At 39.3% G+C, this 18,400-nt stretch overlaps 1 protein-coding gene across 2 annotated transcripts in view; it reads left to right on the top strand.

The window, feature by feature from the left end:
* The window catches only part of lrp5 (low density lipoprotein receptor-related protein 5), a 65,002-nt gene that overhangs the window by 26,316 nt on the left and 20,286 nt on the right, over positions 1-18,400 (top strand). For both annotated transcript variants that reach the window (XR_014029422.1, XM_081356572.1), the window contains exons 6-8: positions 548-679; positions 2,980-3,376; positions 3,464-3,635. Coding sequence is in view for 1 of the 2 variants with exons in the window: in XM_081356572.1 (XP_081212698.1) it covers positions 548-679; positions 2,980-3,376; positions 3,464-3,635 (701 nt within the window). In the remaining variant the exon portion in view is untranslated. The remainder of the gene's footprint in view (positions 1-547; positions 680-2,979; positions 3,377-3,463; positions 3,636-18,400) is intronic.

Below are 18,400 nucleotides of genomic sequence, written 5' to 3'. Positions count from 1 at the left end.
GGTGAAAAGGAAGTTCATGGCCGTTTGATAACAAATACTCCATCATACGAGGAAAATCTCAAGAGTTCCCCAAAAATAACACAATTTTTCAAACAAGTACTACTGTAGGAAAGGAAAATCACAAAGAAGATCTCTTTATTATCTTAATGGTTTATCCTAGACATAAATGTAATTAAACTTAGACTGTTCCTTAAATCATCTTCACCATATTTTTCAGATTTGCCGTGATAGCAACCAGTTGATATCTAAATTAAGCAAAACATTACTAAGTCTCCTGAGCAACCTTTGAGTAGGGTTAATCTGTTCAAGCCATGGTTATTTAAATACCAGACCTGTATTTACAACATAATTCACTGCTCTAAAACATTAATCGCCCTATCTGATAAACTTTCTCAAATGAAGGTGTTGATGTGGTGAAACATTCACACACTCTTTAGTTCGCTTTGTTTTCTGGTCATTTTTTAACCTAGAGGTCATTGCTCTTTGCAGTAATGTCTAATAAACAACAGTTTTATAGCTTTCCTCTTTCCCTGTCTTTGCTCCACAGTTCAAACTCCATGCAGTGAAAGAAACGGAGGCTGTTCCCACCTGTGTCTCCTCTCTCCCGTGCCACCCTTCTACAGCTGTGCTTGTCCAACAGGGGTTAAACTCCAAGAGGATGGAAAGACTTGTCGACCAGGTAAAAAAGACAGACAGATAGATAGATGGATAGATAGATAGATCTCCTTTTCTTTGAGGAGAATGGAAGGGTTGTGTTGCATTTATAATTTTATTATGATGTCCCCGCTCTCGAGCGTAAAATTAGATTTTTATGAACTGTGGCCTTTCATGAGCTGGTTTTGGGATGAGGATTGGCATACTTTGCATCTATAAAACATTTGCATCCTGTCCCGCGCAGAAAACCATGACAGAGACTAATGTTTGACAGATGGCGGCCCCTTTGAGTTCACAACTCAAAATCACTCTATCCTCTGATTCAGCAATAATGAATCATAACCTTGTTCCATAACATCTGAACAATTTCCCTCTGTTTTCTCATTCTCACAAGAGTTTTAGCCTAGAGGAAGAGCTAGTAAACGTAGTTTGGGGCTTTGGTGGTCCTGTGTCAAGGTAACCATTTAGGGTCTGACCAGGTTAGACCAAGGTTTTGTGCGTTTAGGTCCAGTTCAGGAAATCTGTTTGTTTGAATTACTCAGGGGTTTGTATACATTCCCATGTCTCCACACTTCTTAAGGAGTGCCCCTTTGCTCATTGTACAGCACGTTTCAAAAAGATGGACCCGATTTGAAATCGCTACATCTCTGCAACCACGAACCGCCCATGAATGAAACTCTCACCACTTGAAAGGGCGGGGCATAGAGTTTAAATGGCCGCCGCTAGATACCTCTCCCAGTGCATCAACAGCCTCTAGCCTCAGTTGTTTGTAAGATGGTGAGATCTTTTTGAAACACCCTGTTAATTGTTGATAAAGTCATGGGGTGCTTGAAAGTAAAGGGAAATTTAAAATGACATTTTCCTGCTCTGCAAATATCGTTGAAATAGATAAAATCATGGGATTTATCTGTTAAAATTGTTCTTTTAAAATTATTATTTATATATATATATTTTTTAAACTAACTTTTATTAAAAAAATCTTATTTCATTAGTGAAATATAGTAATTATAACAAAGTAAACTGGGGACAGCAGAAAGATCGAGTTGTATTTGTATGCTCAAAAAGACTTTTTCCACAAAAGTGAAATGCATTTGACTGTTTGCAATTTAAAATTAATGCAATTGTTATTTTGTTCTTGATGAGGATGTACATTTAAGCATTAAGGGCTACTCTAAAATCAGGCGTCACCCCTGGCTTGCTTAAGGGTTTTTTTCCCAGCCTCTACAGAACAGACTCATCCATTGTATCTGTGCACCCAGCCTGTTAACAACAGACTGCTCTTTTATTAGAAAAAGTTACATTTGCCCCTTCCCAAGTTGCTCTGCCTTTCTACTTGAATTTATAACTCCTTCAAATTTGAGGTAGTGTATTCCCAGGCCAGGAAACAATAAGATGTATTCTTTAAGTCCTCATTCCAGTGGTGCAAGTGAAACATGTAGCTGTCCAGAATTGCGTTAGTGGAGGACAGGGGAGGTTGTCTGGCCAAATGAAACATATTCCCACTGACCTCAGGATTAAGCAACCCTCCTGAAAAGTTAGACAACTAATCAGAACTCAAACAATACCTCATTGTACTGGACCTTGATTAGCGGCAAGGCAAGGGCACAAGCGGGTCCAGTAGGACAAAGGATTAGCATGAGCAAACGTCCAAACCTTGTACTTGTTTAGCTTGGTTGGCTAAATTGAAGGCATTTGTTTTGGTTTTGTCAGCCGTCAACTCACTTTGATAACATGCAAGGCAGAACGAAGGACAAATTAAAACCAAAAGCAGCAAAAAAAGCACAAGAAACCCTAGAGGAGCTGTTTTCCCTCTTCTTATTGGTGTCAGCGCTGATGGATGTCACTACTTATTGGGTGCCGTGGACCGCAGCTGGTGTTGTGGGTACTGAAGCATACTCGGTTACAAAGAGAGATTAAATAAGGACAAGGTTGGACCTAATTGCTTCCACAGATTGGGTCTAGACAGATTCTACTATTGGTATTTAAACCTGGCATGTGGTTTTTGTAATGGAGCAATGCGATCTCGCAGTGCAACGTCTGCAGGGACAACTCTGCAATTCATGCTACTAATTGCTATTGTCAGCCTTAGTTTTCTTTGATGAGTTGAGTTTATGCCCTAGGCATGGTAGTAGTCTTAATATACATCTTTGTAGACCTTTTTGCATGATGTTTTACTAGTTCCTGTCATCCTAATTAATGTAGACAGTGTAGGTCAAAGGCCACAGCATCTCTGGTACTTGAATCTTTTGCAGGATGGACAAAAGAACAGAAGACTTCATTGTTCTCATGCTCAACCGTATGAGCAAATCTCTATCTTATTCCCAGGGGCAGAACAGGTGCTTCTACTGGCTCGCCGTACGGACCTTCGGCGGATATCCCTGGACTTACCTGACTTCACGGACATAGTCTTACAAGTCAGTGACATCCGGCACGCAATCGCCATTGACTATGACCCGGTTGAAGGATATGTCTACTGGACGGACGATGAAGTTAGGGCCATCCGCCGCTCCCGGATTGATGGAAGCGACGCCCAGACTCTGGTCACCAACGAGATTAATCATCCAGATGGAATTGCGGTGGATTGGGTGGCACGCAACCTCTACTGGACGGACACGGGCACCGATCGCATTGAGGTGACCAGACTCAATGGCACTTCTCGACGCGTCCTCATATCTGAGAACCTGGACGAGCCACGAGCCATCGTGTTGGATCCAATAAATGGGTATTAATGTCATGCACTTAATTTCAGGTAATTTCTGAGTTCTCTAAGGAGATTCCCTTTGAAATACCTCTTGATTCTGTTATGCAGATACATGTATTGGACTGACTGGGGGGAGATGGCCAAGATCGAACGAGCAAACCTGGATGGCACTGACCGTGTCGTACTGCTAAACACCTCTCTTGGTTGGCCCAATGGTTTGGCAGTAGACTATATCGCAGGAAAGCTTTACTGGGGCGACGCCAAAACGGACAAAATTGAGGTAAGTCAGCTAAAGTTTTTCTTTAAAGGAGAATTGCTGTGCTGTGGTGTCACATTGTTGCGTGGTTTACTCATTATATTTCCCTTTACTAAAAGCATATATGAGTAGCAATTAAATTTGATGGTGTTCCATGCTCAACAAGGTGAATTGAGCCTCTTGCTTTGGTGCTGATTGAATAGTCTGAATATGTGGAGTAATGAGAGGGGACCTGAGAACTGGCAGAGAATCCAAGGGCAAATTCCTTGTCGAAAGTGAGCAGCTAGTCCTTCAAGTAGTGATCATCGTAATGGCCTTGTCGAAGGCTCTTTCTCAAAAACATCCAGTTGTTTATTCGAAACTACCATTTGAATTCCACCCCTATCCTGCTGTAAGTGAAATTGCAGAAAGATTCTAAAGAGAGAGTCTTGAGACATATGTGAGACTTGAGAGTGCATTAAGTGCACATTCTCCATTGACACTGTCAGTTTATTAAGCTGTTTCAATGTGGAGTGGTTTTGGAATCTCAGACTAGTTGTGTAATATCTCAAAAGAGGGACACCAGACATCCGGTCAGTCCCCGAACTTTTGTTTTTGTTCGAAAACCCAACCATTGTAAAACCTCAAGTATATTTGAAAGGATTTCCTGTGTAAGGTTTCATATTTAGATGGATTTTTTTCTGTTTTAGCATTCTAACTCAGGCCTCAGACCAAACATCTTGATTTATTCTGTCATAATTTCTCTCTGTCTGTTTTTGTTTCCTCAGTGTCTGTTCTTTTGTGGCACAGGCTTCTTGGTTTGGGCGTTTTCATGGTTTTGGCATTGTGTAATTAGTCAGCTACCTGTAGGCACAGGTCCCTGGGTGTCATAATACAGAGTTTTTTTCATGCAGTCAATATGCCTGAAAGCCTGTCTTGTAAACACAAAAGAAGCTAAGGAAACATCCCCCTCTTATTTTCTCGTGCTCTTTTGCTTTTTCTTCTCACGCTGACTCTCAACGATCTTTTCAAACCTACCTCTCAATATATTTCTATACTTGGACTAATATTCTCTTATGGATTCCATTAATATTTAATTTATTAACAATAGTTAATGCATTAGGTATCATAAACTTACAATTAACAATTTTACAGCATTTATTTAGTGCTAATTTATAAATAATCTATTGTTCACTGTCAATTCATATTTTTTCATAAAATATCTATTCATAATATTCATAATATATCTAATGTTATTTTTTACAATTTGAAATGTTAAAAATGTGTTTGAATGTGAAGTTAATATTAACCTAGATTAATAAAATTGTTGTTTGTTAGTTGAGGAAACCTAATGTATTAACTCACATTAACAAATTTAACAAATGGATGTGCATTATAGATCCATCTGGAATTTGTCCTGTTATGTAAGGCCATAAACCTGTTAACCTAGGTGTGTGGCAAGTTTATGTAAGCGCACTCAAACTGTGCCTTTAAAGGGTAGGTATTATTTATTGATACACTGAACTCCCAGCGAGCAGCCTGCTTTGGACGTTTTGCTGACAGTCACAGCTAGCAAAATGCCATCACAACTAACCTGTTCATAACCCAGGGCTTTTTTCAGTCTGCCAGGTTCCCTGCTGTGGCGTTTAAAGAGAAGGGGCAGTAGGACAGCGGGCCGAGGGTGAACAGCAGGGCAAGGGTGGGCTAAAAACCACCACGACATTTCGTGGTGTCCCTGTTTGCGTGCAACTCTGCTTTACTCTCTTTGAGATGCGGAGGTGTTTTCTGTGGCCGTCTAAGGGAGGAGCTAGGTGGTGTTTTCCTGTGTTAAAGCTAAGCTGAATGAGTTGAGGATTAGGGCACTCCTGCTGACAGATTGAGTTCGGTAAAAGGCCAGATGCTCATTGAAGTCCACGTGCAACACCTTCTAGAATAATCCTCTCCAAATCATCCCAATGAAGGACTACTGAGCACTGGCACTCTTTAAAGCTGTGTTTCCTATTTAAAAAAAATATATATTTTTCCCTATCCAGTGGTTTATTTATTTTTTCGGAGCCCATAGCCTCATAGGCAACATATAGCACGGTTGCGCTTCGGGCGGCCTTGGTTTGAGTCTTGGTCCTTTCCTGATCCCGTCCCCCTCTCTCTCTCCCAATTCACTTCCATGTCAGACTTCTACACACTCCCATCTCAAAGGCAAAAATAAATCTTATTTAAAAAAAAACGCTGTTTTAGCTGAAGCTTGTATACTTGACTGACAGTTTCACCGTATTCTCCACAGGAAAGCGAGTTGTAGGTGTTTTTTGTTAATTTGCAGCCTAGGTTTTATAATCAGTTCCGCCATTGAGCAACAGAAAGCCCTTTTTTTTTGAGAATCGACATTTTGGATGAATTTGAAATTCAGATGGATTGGTCACTCACCATCACCCCGGGAACATTGTGTTGCTCAGATTTAATGAAGAGTTGAGTTATATTTCATTGAAGTTACAATCTTATCTCAGATGTTTCTTCCTTACTTTTTTGGGAGAAACAAAAATAAACACAAATAAGATATTTATTTACTTAAATGCAGGTATCTTGGTAGATCTGATTGCAGTGTGAGACATTGTTGAGATCTTCTCTGAAACTCTAGGGGAGACTTGTAAGATTTGTGATTGTTCTTTCCTATTGGGATCGTCACCCCAGAGGAGCATTATTATTGCTCGTTTGTTGCTCTTTATTGCCCAGTTATTTATCATTTGAGGATCAACTTTGCCTCAAATGTTTCTTCTCAGTTAATTTAATCTAGATGAATTTGATGAGAAATGAGGTCATACTGATATTTCTGACTTTTGTTTGCAGACTTCAATATCTTGGCAGGTCTGAGCACAGTTTGAAAGACTTTTCTGGTGATACTCTAGAGGGAACAGGGTTGTTTTCTGAGGAGAAAAATCTGTTTAGCAGAAGACTTCATTCATTTGCTCCCCATTTAATGTCACTAACGTGTAGGAGAAACAATTGAGATATTAAAGAGTCCTCATTCAGGATTTTTAAGTTCCTTTGAAAGAGTTTTGAAGGGAGATTCGGGACACACTCTTTCTCCTGTCTGGCTGAGGAGGGAAGCCCTGTGGTCATGTGTTCAGAACTGACCCCCTGCCTACTCCAGAACAAAAGCCGCACAGAATAGATGCGAAACCTCGCGGAGGTCCTCCTCAATCCACGCACGCCACCCCACCCCTGCACCAGATGCACTTTTTGGGTGGCTGCGCCACATTCCCCAGGCTCCTAGCAGCTGACAAGTGTGTTCTGTTCTCTTTTCTCACAAGGGTTCTTCAGATTCACCTTAATGGAGGCGGAGGCCATTCTTTAGCTGGCCCACTTACCCTCTGAAAGGAAGAAAAGCCCTTGAAGTGCTAATCGCCGGAGTTGCAGGACAGCCCGGCCATCAGTAATTTCTCATTAAAGATTTTCTTTTTTGCATACTGATGCTCGCTTACCTCATTTCAGCTGCCCTTTTTGTTTTGAAAGGGCCGATTCTGGACTGCCTCCGAACAGAGTCACATTTACATGTTACTGTTTGCCTTTTTTTTTTTTTTTTTTTTTTTTTTTTTTTTTTTACCCGCTTGGCTCCTTTTGGTTGATGGTGGGTATGAGGGAGGGCGGTTCTTTTTTAGGAGCTGAAAACAACATTAAGTTTTAAATGAGGAGTTTTGAAAAGTGCCTTCTGGCATTTGGAATGTGGCTGTTCACTGCCTGAATGGTTATAAATAGAGGAATGGAGGCTTTCGGGCCCTCCTCCCTCCCTCTTGCCTTCTTGCTTTTTCCCCCCCCCCTTTACATGGCTGGTGATAGGCCATGTCTGAAAAGGCCTTTTTTTTTTACCTTCCTCCATGAAAAGTTGAATTGCATTTGGGGCTAGGGACATTTCCTTAGTTAATTTTTCATGTTTGTGAAAGGACAATGTAGCAGTTTCTTCAACCTGTTTTTGAGACATGGTTTTTAGGTTTGACAAAGTAATGTTTCTGTTAAAATAGTGTTATGTTTTTCTGTAATATATGGCTTCCATAATTGGCCTTATAGGGATCATTCGCCCAAAAATGTGTTTTTTTACCCTTTCGCCATTTACCCTCATGTCATTCTTTTTAGTCTCTTCTTTAATTTTTTCTTCCCGTTTTCTTCCTTTTTCTAAAATAATGGTGAGAATACAAAAAATGTATGTATTTATTACAAAAAAACATAACAGAATACATTTCAAACACTTGACGGTCACTCTTTTCCATGCAATTGCAATTCAATCTATAGAGCATCAAAAAAGATGCAAAAGCACCTTAAAAGTAGTCCATATGACTGCACTCGTCTTCTTAAACCATTTGATAGCTGTGTGTGGGAAACAGACTTATATTTGCATTACAATTAATTGAATAAATTGAATAAATTAGGATTGAATCAATTATTTATTATTTATTTTATTTTTGGTGATTCATCCCCTTTTAAAGCTTCACTGCTACAATCATGCACTTTCAAACGGACATCCGAGCTTCTCCTTGTGTGTTCATGAATGCAGCTATCTTCAAATCTATCTTCACTTCACTCAGTGACCCGATCGCCCAGCAGTTAACAGCTCTCTGAAGATAGTCAGTAAATAATATTGACTTAAATATCCTTGCACAAAGCTATTGACTTCAGAAGACTTAGTGCATTACTATTATGAACCACTTTGATGATGCTTTTGAAGGTATGATGCTTTTGAAGGTATGATGCTTTTGATAAAAAGGTATTATCCTTACGTTTGACTACACTGAAGCACATCCCGGGACCTTTGCGTTTGCAGTCGACCACCTGGAATGTCCTCACCTTCACGATTCTGGTGTTTCAGGTTCATGGCATGTTCTCTTTAACGACCGAAGGATCATTTTGTGTGCCAAGGGCATCCTCTTTCATCTCAGGTCCTCCTGAAAAGGAGGCTTGATTATTGGCACTTTGCACTGGAAGGGTTTTTTCTTAAACCGTATGGGAATTGTGGGGCTTTCATTTCTGTCGCTCTCTCCGTGTGTTTTCGCCTATTTACTGTGCAGTCAAACTCTCCCCCTTCTTCACCCCACCCCTTTGAACCCTTTAGATGTCGCCGCAGACCCCCTCAATTCACCCCCTCGGTGTAGAGATGTTTAAGATAACTCATTTGACTGATGTGCCGTCCTCGGTTTAGTAAGTCCCTTGCTTTGTGGGGCAGTTATGTAGATTCTGCTTTCACAGAGTCTTTTGTGACCCTGATTGTGCAGTGCCATGGGTGCCTTCTGGGTTCCCATAAAGGCAAATATGTAGAACAGAGTGAAGCAGAACTTGCGCAAAACAGGAGGGCTTTTTTTAGGGTCGTCTCAAGCAGAGATGCGAGTATTGTTGATGAACTGTTTGAAGAGGATATCAGAGAGTAGTTTGCAGTAGGTTCGATTAGTTTATTTATTTAAATGTATATTTTTAATGGTATCAGGTGAGCCTAAAACCCTTATATTTGTCAACTAGTCAGTGAGTTGCCTAAAAAGGCTAGTGGACTGATCAGTCTTAAGGCCCTTTCACACTGGACGCGATTTTGACGCACGAATAATTCGCGCGATGGGTTTATTTTTTGATCAGCTGTTTGTGTAATGAGCGCTTCCACACCGAACGCGAATGTGCTGAGGCGAAAAAACGACTTTTATTTTTTTCGCTTCGATTTCGATTTTTTTTTTACTTTTGCAGGGACAGAATAGGCTTCAGCCAATTCACATACTACAAGGACAACGATTTGAAAGACAATGTGTGGCGTAGCATTGCCAACCAACCGGTTATCACGACTGTGAGTGTGTTGTGTGATAGTCCTGTGCTGTGTAGGCTAGCAGGCCAAACTACATTTGGGATAGAAAGCTAACACTATTATCGTCAAAGATAGAGACAGAGACCGTGTTTACTTTGAACACTTAACAAAATGCAGTGAGACTATTTAGGGCTGCTTTTAGTAGGCTATACTATACATTCTTTGTGTGATATTTCTAGTCGAATGATTTTTAACTTACTTCGTGTGTTACATGTAATGTGTAGTTACATTACAAAACGCACTGTTGAAGACGCAAAAAAAAAAAAAAACTGCACATAAGCATACTCCCCTTCAGACTTTCTGTTCTGTAAGATTGGGTGCACCCAAAACCTTCTTTTCTGTCTTTTAAATAAAATGAAAAGCTCATCTTCACTGGATGCTATGACTATGACTGGATGATGATGATGATGATGATGATGAAGTGTCCATGTTTTCTCAGCTGTCGGCGCGATTCGCGCGAAAGTTTTGGAATGTTGAAGCTCTCTGAACGTCACAGACGTCGCAAATTCGCGTCGCGGCTGATGTGAATGGTTTTGATGCGAACTATTCGCACACGAACTATTCGCTTTTTCGTTTCGCTTTTTCGTTACGCATCCGGTGTGAAAGGGCCTTTAAGGAAACTACGTAGTTTTGCATATACCTAAACCTAAAATGTGTTGTCCATTTCTTGTGCAGTCTATAATGATAAATGAAATTATTGTATACCAATCTCTTTGCAAAACATTTTTATTCAGTTCTGTATCGTCTATTTGCCTCACTTAAATAGCCTGTTAAGTCTTAATAGCTACGTTTTCCCCCTTTTCTCTTCCCTAAAAGTCTTAATTTTCCTCTCAATAAAGCTATTTGACTACAATGGATCTTGAAGGGCATTTTGATGGCCCTTCAGTATGGCAACACCGTGACAATGAAAAGCAACAGCTTGAAAGAGGGCTTTTATTTGCAGCAGAACGATCTGAGGTTGCCGAGGGCTCGTCTACTGATGGATGCTGGCAAAAAAACATAAGTGTGAAGAGGATCAATAATGCTTTTCTCTAAAGTCCCCCAAAGCGTTTGCTCCAATGGCCCTGGCACATTGTGGCCGGCGGGAGCCGTGAAACTTGATTTGCACAGGGTTTTTCCAGTGAGGGGCCTCTCGCTAAAACATTGGCCATGCTAATGATAGTTCTTTTGTCTGAGTTAGCGGCACATCCAAGGCCCATCAGAGTGAGGGCTGTTTTGATTTGGACGGTAGTGGTAGAATAAGCTGTTTTGAAGAGGCTGTGAGCTTCAAATGTGTCTCCGTTTACATGGACTTCGTACAGGTGATGGATGTCCCACACAGGTCTGGCAGACTGCCAGAGAACTTCCTTCCCAGGCAGGAAGTTGACATGTTATATTTGTATACTATATTATTATACTACATCCGAAATGAGCGCTATACAGCTCATTTCAGATGTAAGAAACCTAAGTTATCATATAGTTGTTGTTAGTAGTACATTGAATACTGTTATAGTACTTTTTAAACTTTGAATTAGCTTTTATTTTAGTATTTTATTTAAATTCACATTGTTTTAGTAATATTGTTGTGTGCTTTTAGTAAATTTTTTCAGTTTTAGTAATTTTAGGATTTCAACTTAAACTTGCCCAGGCAACATTTAAGCTGTTTTTCAGACAGTTACCAAAAACATATTTGTAATAGTTTTAGTTAATGACGACATGTTTACGTATGTGGATGTATGTACGTCACTGCAGTCATCTTTGCTTTGATTGCAATCCTCATCCATCAATACTTTACTAGTGAGACGCTGATTTGCTTTATCCAGCCGAGCAACGTAGTTTACGTATCATCTGGCTATACAGCTGTGTTTTGATGTTCTGTTTAGTCTGTATTTCACACAGTGATGAAACGCCTGAGGCTTCAGAAGTACTCACACACTATAACAATTTTCTTTACATTTGCACTGTTTTTGACTGATTTTTTAAAATAATTCACTTACTGGATCAATGGATTGAAAACCTTCCCGGAGTTTAGTGGTTTAAAATTATCTGATCGCAAACAGAGAAGCAAAATCGGGTTAAAGGGTTAGAATAGAAATCTCTACCTACTAGGGTTACAGGTGCTTGCACCTTTGTAACTGCTTGTATATGCGTTAATGGCGTAATTATTTGCATTCGATTAATTTCGGCGCAATCATTTGTATTAGATTTTTTTTTTTGAGAAAATATATATATATATATATGATATATATGATGTATATATGATTATACATAAGTATAAATGATGATTTAACTAGGATTGTAAAAAGGATTTAACTAGGATTGTAACTTGGCAGTATGTTGACCTTGTGTGTATGTCTTTAACTTAGTCTGTAATTGAATATTGCACAGAAAACCATAACATGGAATCGTTGCCCAGCATGTAGGTACGATGAGTGGTCTCTGCTTTCGTTTTTTCACTAGAATCTGCTCAAATGCAACAGAATTGCAAATCCAGCCAATGGTAGTCCAAGCCAAACAGCACTATAGTTAATTGCCTGGTAACAGTTTGTTGCTGTTGCTGGCTGTTTCACCATGAGGTCTTAAACTTTGATGTTCCAGGCTCCAAGGATACACGGTTTCACTTGAATTATAGGGGTATAAAAGACACCTGACTTTCGTAATATTTTCCATCTCCTGTGGCCAGCTCTGCACACACAATCCAGCAATTCTTTCACTAATGCAGTTTTTTTAGAAATGGTTTGAGAAAACAAAAACGCTCAAATGTAATATTTTTTACAGGCGAGCAGGGCTTTGACAGCCTGCAGAAAAGCTTGAGATGGCTCTTATTCATTATTCATTAAATTAATAAATTGTTGTCTGCATATGTGTGCTTAAATAGTAGGCTAACAGTTTTAAAAAAAATAACATTTGATATTTATTCCCATATCTATGCACATTGCATTGTGTTTTGGCTTTTTTTAATCTAAATCATCTGTCCTACAATATGCAATTTCCAATATTCTGTTTGTTTCATGTAGTAATAAGGAAAAACACAAAATATTTGGAGCAGGATGATTTTTTTGTGTACCGTCTGTACGGCGTATCTTGTTAAAACATTTTTTTGCAGCTTAAGAAATTATTTTTGATACAATTAGAGCAAACAATTGTCAGTTTTAAAACACTGGACCAATCAGATGGATCGTGGGGTGGGATTATCATATTAACATATGGACAAGCATATTATACCTATTGCATTAGTGTGTTGCATAAATCCACCTGTAAACATGCACTTCTTGAAAAACCTGCGTTTTTCAAAGACTTTTCAATATTGTATACTAGATAGGCCCTTTCTAACAATATATGAAACTACAATTCTTTGATGTTATGATTATCATATTTTGTGATAGGAAATTCACAATTTATCACCAAATTAAAAAGCAGTATTTTAGATTTGGTCAGATTGCTTTGCTTGTAAGCATTGTAAAGTTCAATTTCTGAGCTTTCATGCAACACTGAAAGGGTTAAAATGCAAAAAGTATGACATGAATCAGTTGTCTTACTGACCATAAAATGCTGTATATTGTCAGTTATCATTATTTGCCTAGAAATGCTATATGGGTGCTCCATGCTTTTGCAACCGGTTACTCTTTCCCTGTCTCTCACATTACAAGTGAGACTTGTGAAAGTGTAACGTCTGCCACCCTTGGCCTGGTTTCACTCAGCTGTCCTAGTCATTCCTGTCCTGTAGCTTGGTTATTGTCACCGCAATCCATCTCATTTCCTGAGGGATGTTCGCCACTGTCCAACATCTGTCAGCGGGAGGGTGGTGAAGGGGGAAGTCGCCCAGCTCTTCGCTCCTGTTCTGGAGATGTTCACGGATTATTAACATAATACAGCAGCAGTCCCAAAAACACAGCAGCAGCAGTGTTGTGGTAAGCAGTCACCGGCAGCTGTCGACTCTGCTGTCTGCTCACAATGCATCCCATATGTACCCCAGAGAAAACACATTGTTTCTGAATTTACAGCCAATTGAGACTTGTAGCTTTCTGCTCGGGTTAGACAAACCGTTGGCTGTCCCAGGCAGAACAGCATACTACTGTAGAAAAATCAGCATGGGAACATTTAATGTTTACACGAGTCAAAGAACATTACGAATCCATTGATTTCAGTGGGAGTTTGTGGAAATGATGCTGAGTCACGTGACCAAACCATCACCGAAACACACACTGCTACATCAGGCTTTAAGTTTACAGACAGAAATTGTATGTTGGATAACAAATTCATTTGTATTGCATATAATCTAATAATGATATTATAAATATATTATAAATTAATATGTTATTTATGTAAGTAACTAACTAATAATATATAATATATTTTAATATAAAATCATATGCAATTCAAATTAATATTAATACTATATTAATAAATATGTATTTTTTTGATAATTTTCATATTGAGATGAATCAATGCTTTACACCATGTTCACTGTAACACGTAAATTTGATATTCATATCATTTATTGGTCACTTAAGATTAGGGTCCAATTCTCACTAGTAACTAACTATGACTTTTGCCTCAATAAAATCCTAATTACTGCTTATTAATTAGAAAAGAAGTAGTTAAGTTTAGCTATTGGTAGGATTAGGGATGTAGAATAAGGTCATGCAGAATAAGGCATTAATATGTGCTTTAGAAGTACTAATAAACAGTCAATATCTTAGTAATATGCATGCTAATAACTAAGCAACTAGTTAATATTGAGAATCTGACCCTAAACTAAAGTGTTACCAATGTATTTTTGCCAAAGAGAATGAGTCACTTTTATTGTTTCAACTGCCTTATTGCTGTCTATGAACTTAAATGTCGCATTTGTGACAGTTTTGGTAAGACGAATACTTTCCTCTCGACTGTCTGACCTTCTCATCTTACTGCTCTTTGTCAAAACATAAGAGCTCCACTCCCCGAGTCTGGGTGTGTGAGGGGTTTTTTTTTCTCTCAAAGAAGCGTTAGGCATCTGAAAATAATAGCATTTACTTATGTTGGCCTGTTTATGAATAGTGTAAACACAAACATTTTTGTGAGGTTGGTCTACGTGTTTCCTTAAATTCGGAGATGGTGCCAGCAAGATTTAAAAGCATGAAGCCTAAATGGAAAGTGTCACATACTCAATAAAACTAGGATTTAACTGTTAATTAACATGTTATTTTATATAAACTTCTGTATTATATATATATATGTGCGTGTGTGTATATATTTATATATGTAACAGTATATACTCTGTGTATATATAGAGTATGTGCATATATTTATTATTTACAATTTATTTACATTTGTCTTTTTGTTTTTGTCTCCAGACTGTTAGAACATCTTATATGGCAAGAAAAAGTATTTAGAATATCATTTTAATATCACTTTTATCTCCCAAGATGTATAAAGATGATGTCTCAAATGTGGCTCTTATAATAAATATCTGAGACCAACTGTTTAACATGCTGGTTTCTGTTGTATGCTGTCAGTTAAGGCCATGGGAATGATAACGTCCCTCTCAGGACTCCAGTAGCCCGTGGGAGTCGCCAGTAAGCGGATGACCTGCAGGAACATGAGACAATATTTTTGCAATTTCATAACCGTCAAGTCGCATCTTTCATTCACTTTTTGATCCGCCAGCATTTCTCATCGGGAACTTTCTCAGCGCTTGTCTCCCCGAGCTCATTCAAAGTCGGAGGAAGTGCAGACGCAGCGCCGAGCAGAATGGCGAGGGTTTTTTTTTTTTCTTGCCTTTTTTTTCTTGTTTTTTAAAGGGAGAGAAGCAGAGTGGTCGATCATTCTGTTTGAATTAAGGCAGTGCTGTTCTTGGCCCAGACAAGCAAACAACAGATAAAAAGATAATATCATCCACAGCTGAGTCGGCCTGTCAGAAGAGCCGGCCAAACCTCAGGTGAAATCGTATGATGTTTCAAAGCTCACGCAGAAAGGGGAGGTTATTTTGCAGGATTTTATTCTTGACTGGGTAATTGAAAAAATCTGGCAGGTGACTCCTCAGGGTTTGGCATCCAAGTGCAGATGTGTATGTTCTGTTACAAGGTTTCACATTCAGCGTCCAATCGTTTTGATGCGTGAACATGCACTTTAGTCCTTTAGACAACAAAGAAAACAGATGTGTCTCTCTTGTCAAAATTGAGTTTATCAAGAAATCATCCCCCCCCCCTATCTATCTATCTATCTATCTATCTATCTATCTATCTATCTATCTATCTATCTATCTATCTATCTATCTATCTATCTATCTATCTATCTATCTATCTATCTATCTTACTGTCTGTTTCTCTATATCTATCTTACTGTCTGTGTTTCTCTATATCTGTCTTACTGTCTGTGTTTCTCTATATCTGTCTTACTGTCTGTGTTTCTCTATATCTGTCTCTCTCTCTATATATATATCTGTCTCTCTCTCTCTTTCTCTCTCTCTCTCTCTCTCTCTCTCTCTCTCTCTCTCTCTCTCTCTCTCTCTCTCTCTCTCTCTCTCTCTCTCTCTCTCTCTCTCTCTCTCTCTCTCTCTCTCTCTCTCTCTCTCTCTCTCTCTCTCTCTCTCTCTCTCTCTCTCTCTCTCTCTCTCTCTCTCTCTCTCTCTCTCTCTCAATAGCTCTGTGTTTTCGGAGGCCATGCTGTCACCTCACTCGCCTTCATATTGAATTTGCTTGGCACCCTGGTGCCAGGACACTTTTTACAATCTGGCTTTGAAGAAACAAACCCCAGCATCTTGACTTTTTGTCGTTATTGATGAGATTTTTGGGGGGCTTTGTTGTGTACGTTTTATGTTTTCCTTCATCAAAATTAGGGTTCGCACTCTCTATTCTTGGTGCATAATTCTCAGTGAAGTGGAAAAAAAGCCGTCAAAGAGAAAAAAAAGACACACCCTTCTTTCAGTTTCGATGGCCATGTCTAATTGTCTCTGAAAATTGAATAGCATTTTTGTAAGCAAAAAGAAAGACTCCCGCTGATGGGAGGACCATCAAAGTGCAAGTTTTTGTGGTACAATTTATTAGCCAGGCCATGAAATGAGTAGTGTGTAAAACTGAAAAATTTTAACTACCTCATTTATTTTAGTTTTTTAATTTGATTATAATATAATTAATTTTAGCATATATGTATACACTACCTTTCAAAAGTTAGAAATGTGTCATTTTGGGGGGGATTTTAACAATCTCACCAGTGCTGCATTTATTTTATCAAAAATACAGTAAAAACAGTATTATTGCCAATATGTTCATTATTTTTGCTTTAGCTTAAATCCTACACCGCAAGCACATTTAGCTTCTCTGTAAGTGTTCTGTGTACTACTAGTTTTTATCATTGTATCTAAAGCCTTCAGTCCCCTCAGCATTTGCTTTTGTGTGTTTGTGTGACCTCAGAGACCTTCCTGGGTTTGCTGGGGTCTAAAGGGGGTTCGGCAGCTGGCCGCTCCTTAAACACACACAGCCTCTGTGTGCACTGGCAGCCATGCGTTTCTATAGGCCTCACCTTCCCCCCGACAGTTTCCCCTCATTTCACTCTACCATCCCCCTTATATACTCCAGGAACTTTTCTGGGGTTCCAGATCGATCAGCTGCAAACTTGATCTCTTGAGCGAACATATATGGTTTTGCCAGAGATCAGCGAATTAGTTTTGTAGCACTCCACCCTTTCCCTTTCACTCAACTCCCGCTGAAACAAGCGAGCAAGTTTGATTTCATAGAACGGGATTTGAGGAATGCTGCTGGGATGCAGTGGTGGAGTGGACAGGAGGGGTCAGTGCAAGAGGAACAATGTCCAATGCTGCGCAGCAAAGGGGAAACAGATGTCGGCAAGGTATGCCATCCAATAAAACTCCTGATTACACAAGTGGAAAGAATTCCTACCTCACTCTAAGGCAGCCATGGGAAAACTGGACCAAGCCTCTTTTTTTGTTGTTCCCAAGCTTAAGAAAAGAACATGTTACGTGTTTAAGACCATATAAACTGTATAAGATTGTGTTTCCGTTTTGATTTGTTACAATTTCTTTTTGAAAGAAGTCTCACCAAGGCTGCATTTATTTGATCTAAAATACAGTAAAAACAGTAATTTTGTGAACCACACAAGATGCCTGATGGGCCTCCATGAAGGTCCATGGGTGTGTTTTGTGTCCCCGCTCTGCATTGGTGCCATAGAAACACCATTTTGTCACGTCATGTGTCGACGGCTTTGTGAAGGAGGTGGGAAAAACCAAACACTTTTGTAGTCTGGGGCCCCTCCTCCGTTGAAAACCCTGTCGTGGCTTTTTCAGAAGACAGGAGGCAGCTTGAAATGCATGTTCATATCACCTCCTTTGGGGGAAAAAGTATTGTGGTGGTACTGTGTTATAGTTCTAGTATCAGATGCAACTCTAAGATGCGTCAAAAGTCCTGTGCCTGGCCCATCACCTCGTGCTTCTTTCCTTCATGAACTGCTGTAGGCCTCTAACCTTTCTCCAGGGTTGAGAAAAGTCTGCATCCCACAGGAAGGCGCCCGGTTTAAACCCTCGAGACGTCTATGTGTAAGGAGGAGTGTAAGAAAAATGCACCATTGTGGTTTCAGCCCACTGTCTGTGTCTGTTAGCATTCCTCCAGAGTGTCAGTGCCTCCGCTGTCTCAAACTGTGAGGAAAGAGGAGGTTTTCACAATAAGTTTGACTTTTCCAAGTATTAATACACCTCAATCCATCCACAAGACCACCTTCTCTGACCGAGACAGAGGCAGTGTTCAGAGTGCATGCTGCATACTGTTCAGAATATACTGTCTACCATTTATTTTTTATTTTTTTAAGTAGTATGCATTGTGGAACAATAAAGGTTTCACATAACAATATTACGTTTCATGTTTTTTCTTTTGATTCTGCTTGACCTCATTACATATCTCAGAAATAAATATGATTATTTTACATTTAAAATCCGGTATTGTTTAAAAATGTCTTAAGAATGTTTAAAGGGTTAGTTCACCCAAAAATGAAAATTATCGCAGAATTT

This window comes from Scardinius erythrophthalmus (assembly GCF_964197995.2).
Source record: "Scardinius erythrophthalmus genome assembly, chromosome: 24".
NCBI classification, from domain to species: domain Eukaryota; kingdom Metazoa; phylum Chordata; class Actinopteri; order Cypriniformes; family Leuciscidae; genus Scardinius; species Scardinius erythrophthalmus.
This window is presented reverse-complemented; position numbering and strand designations above follow the sequence as displayed.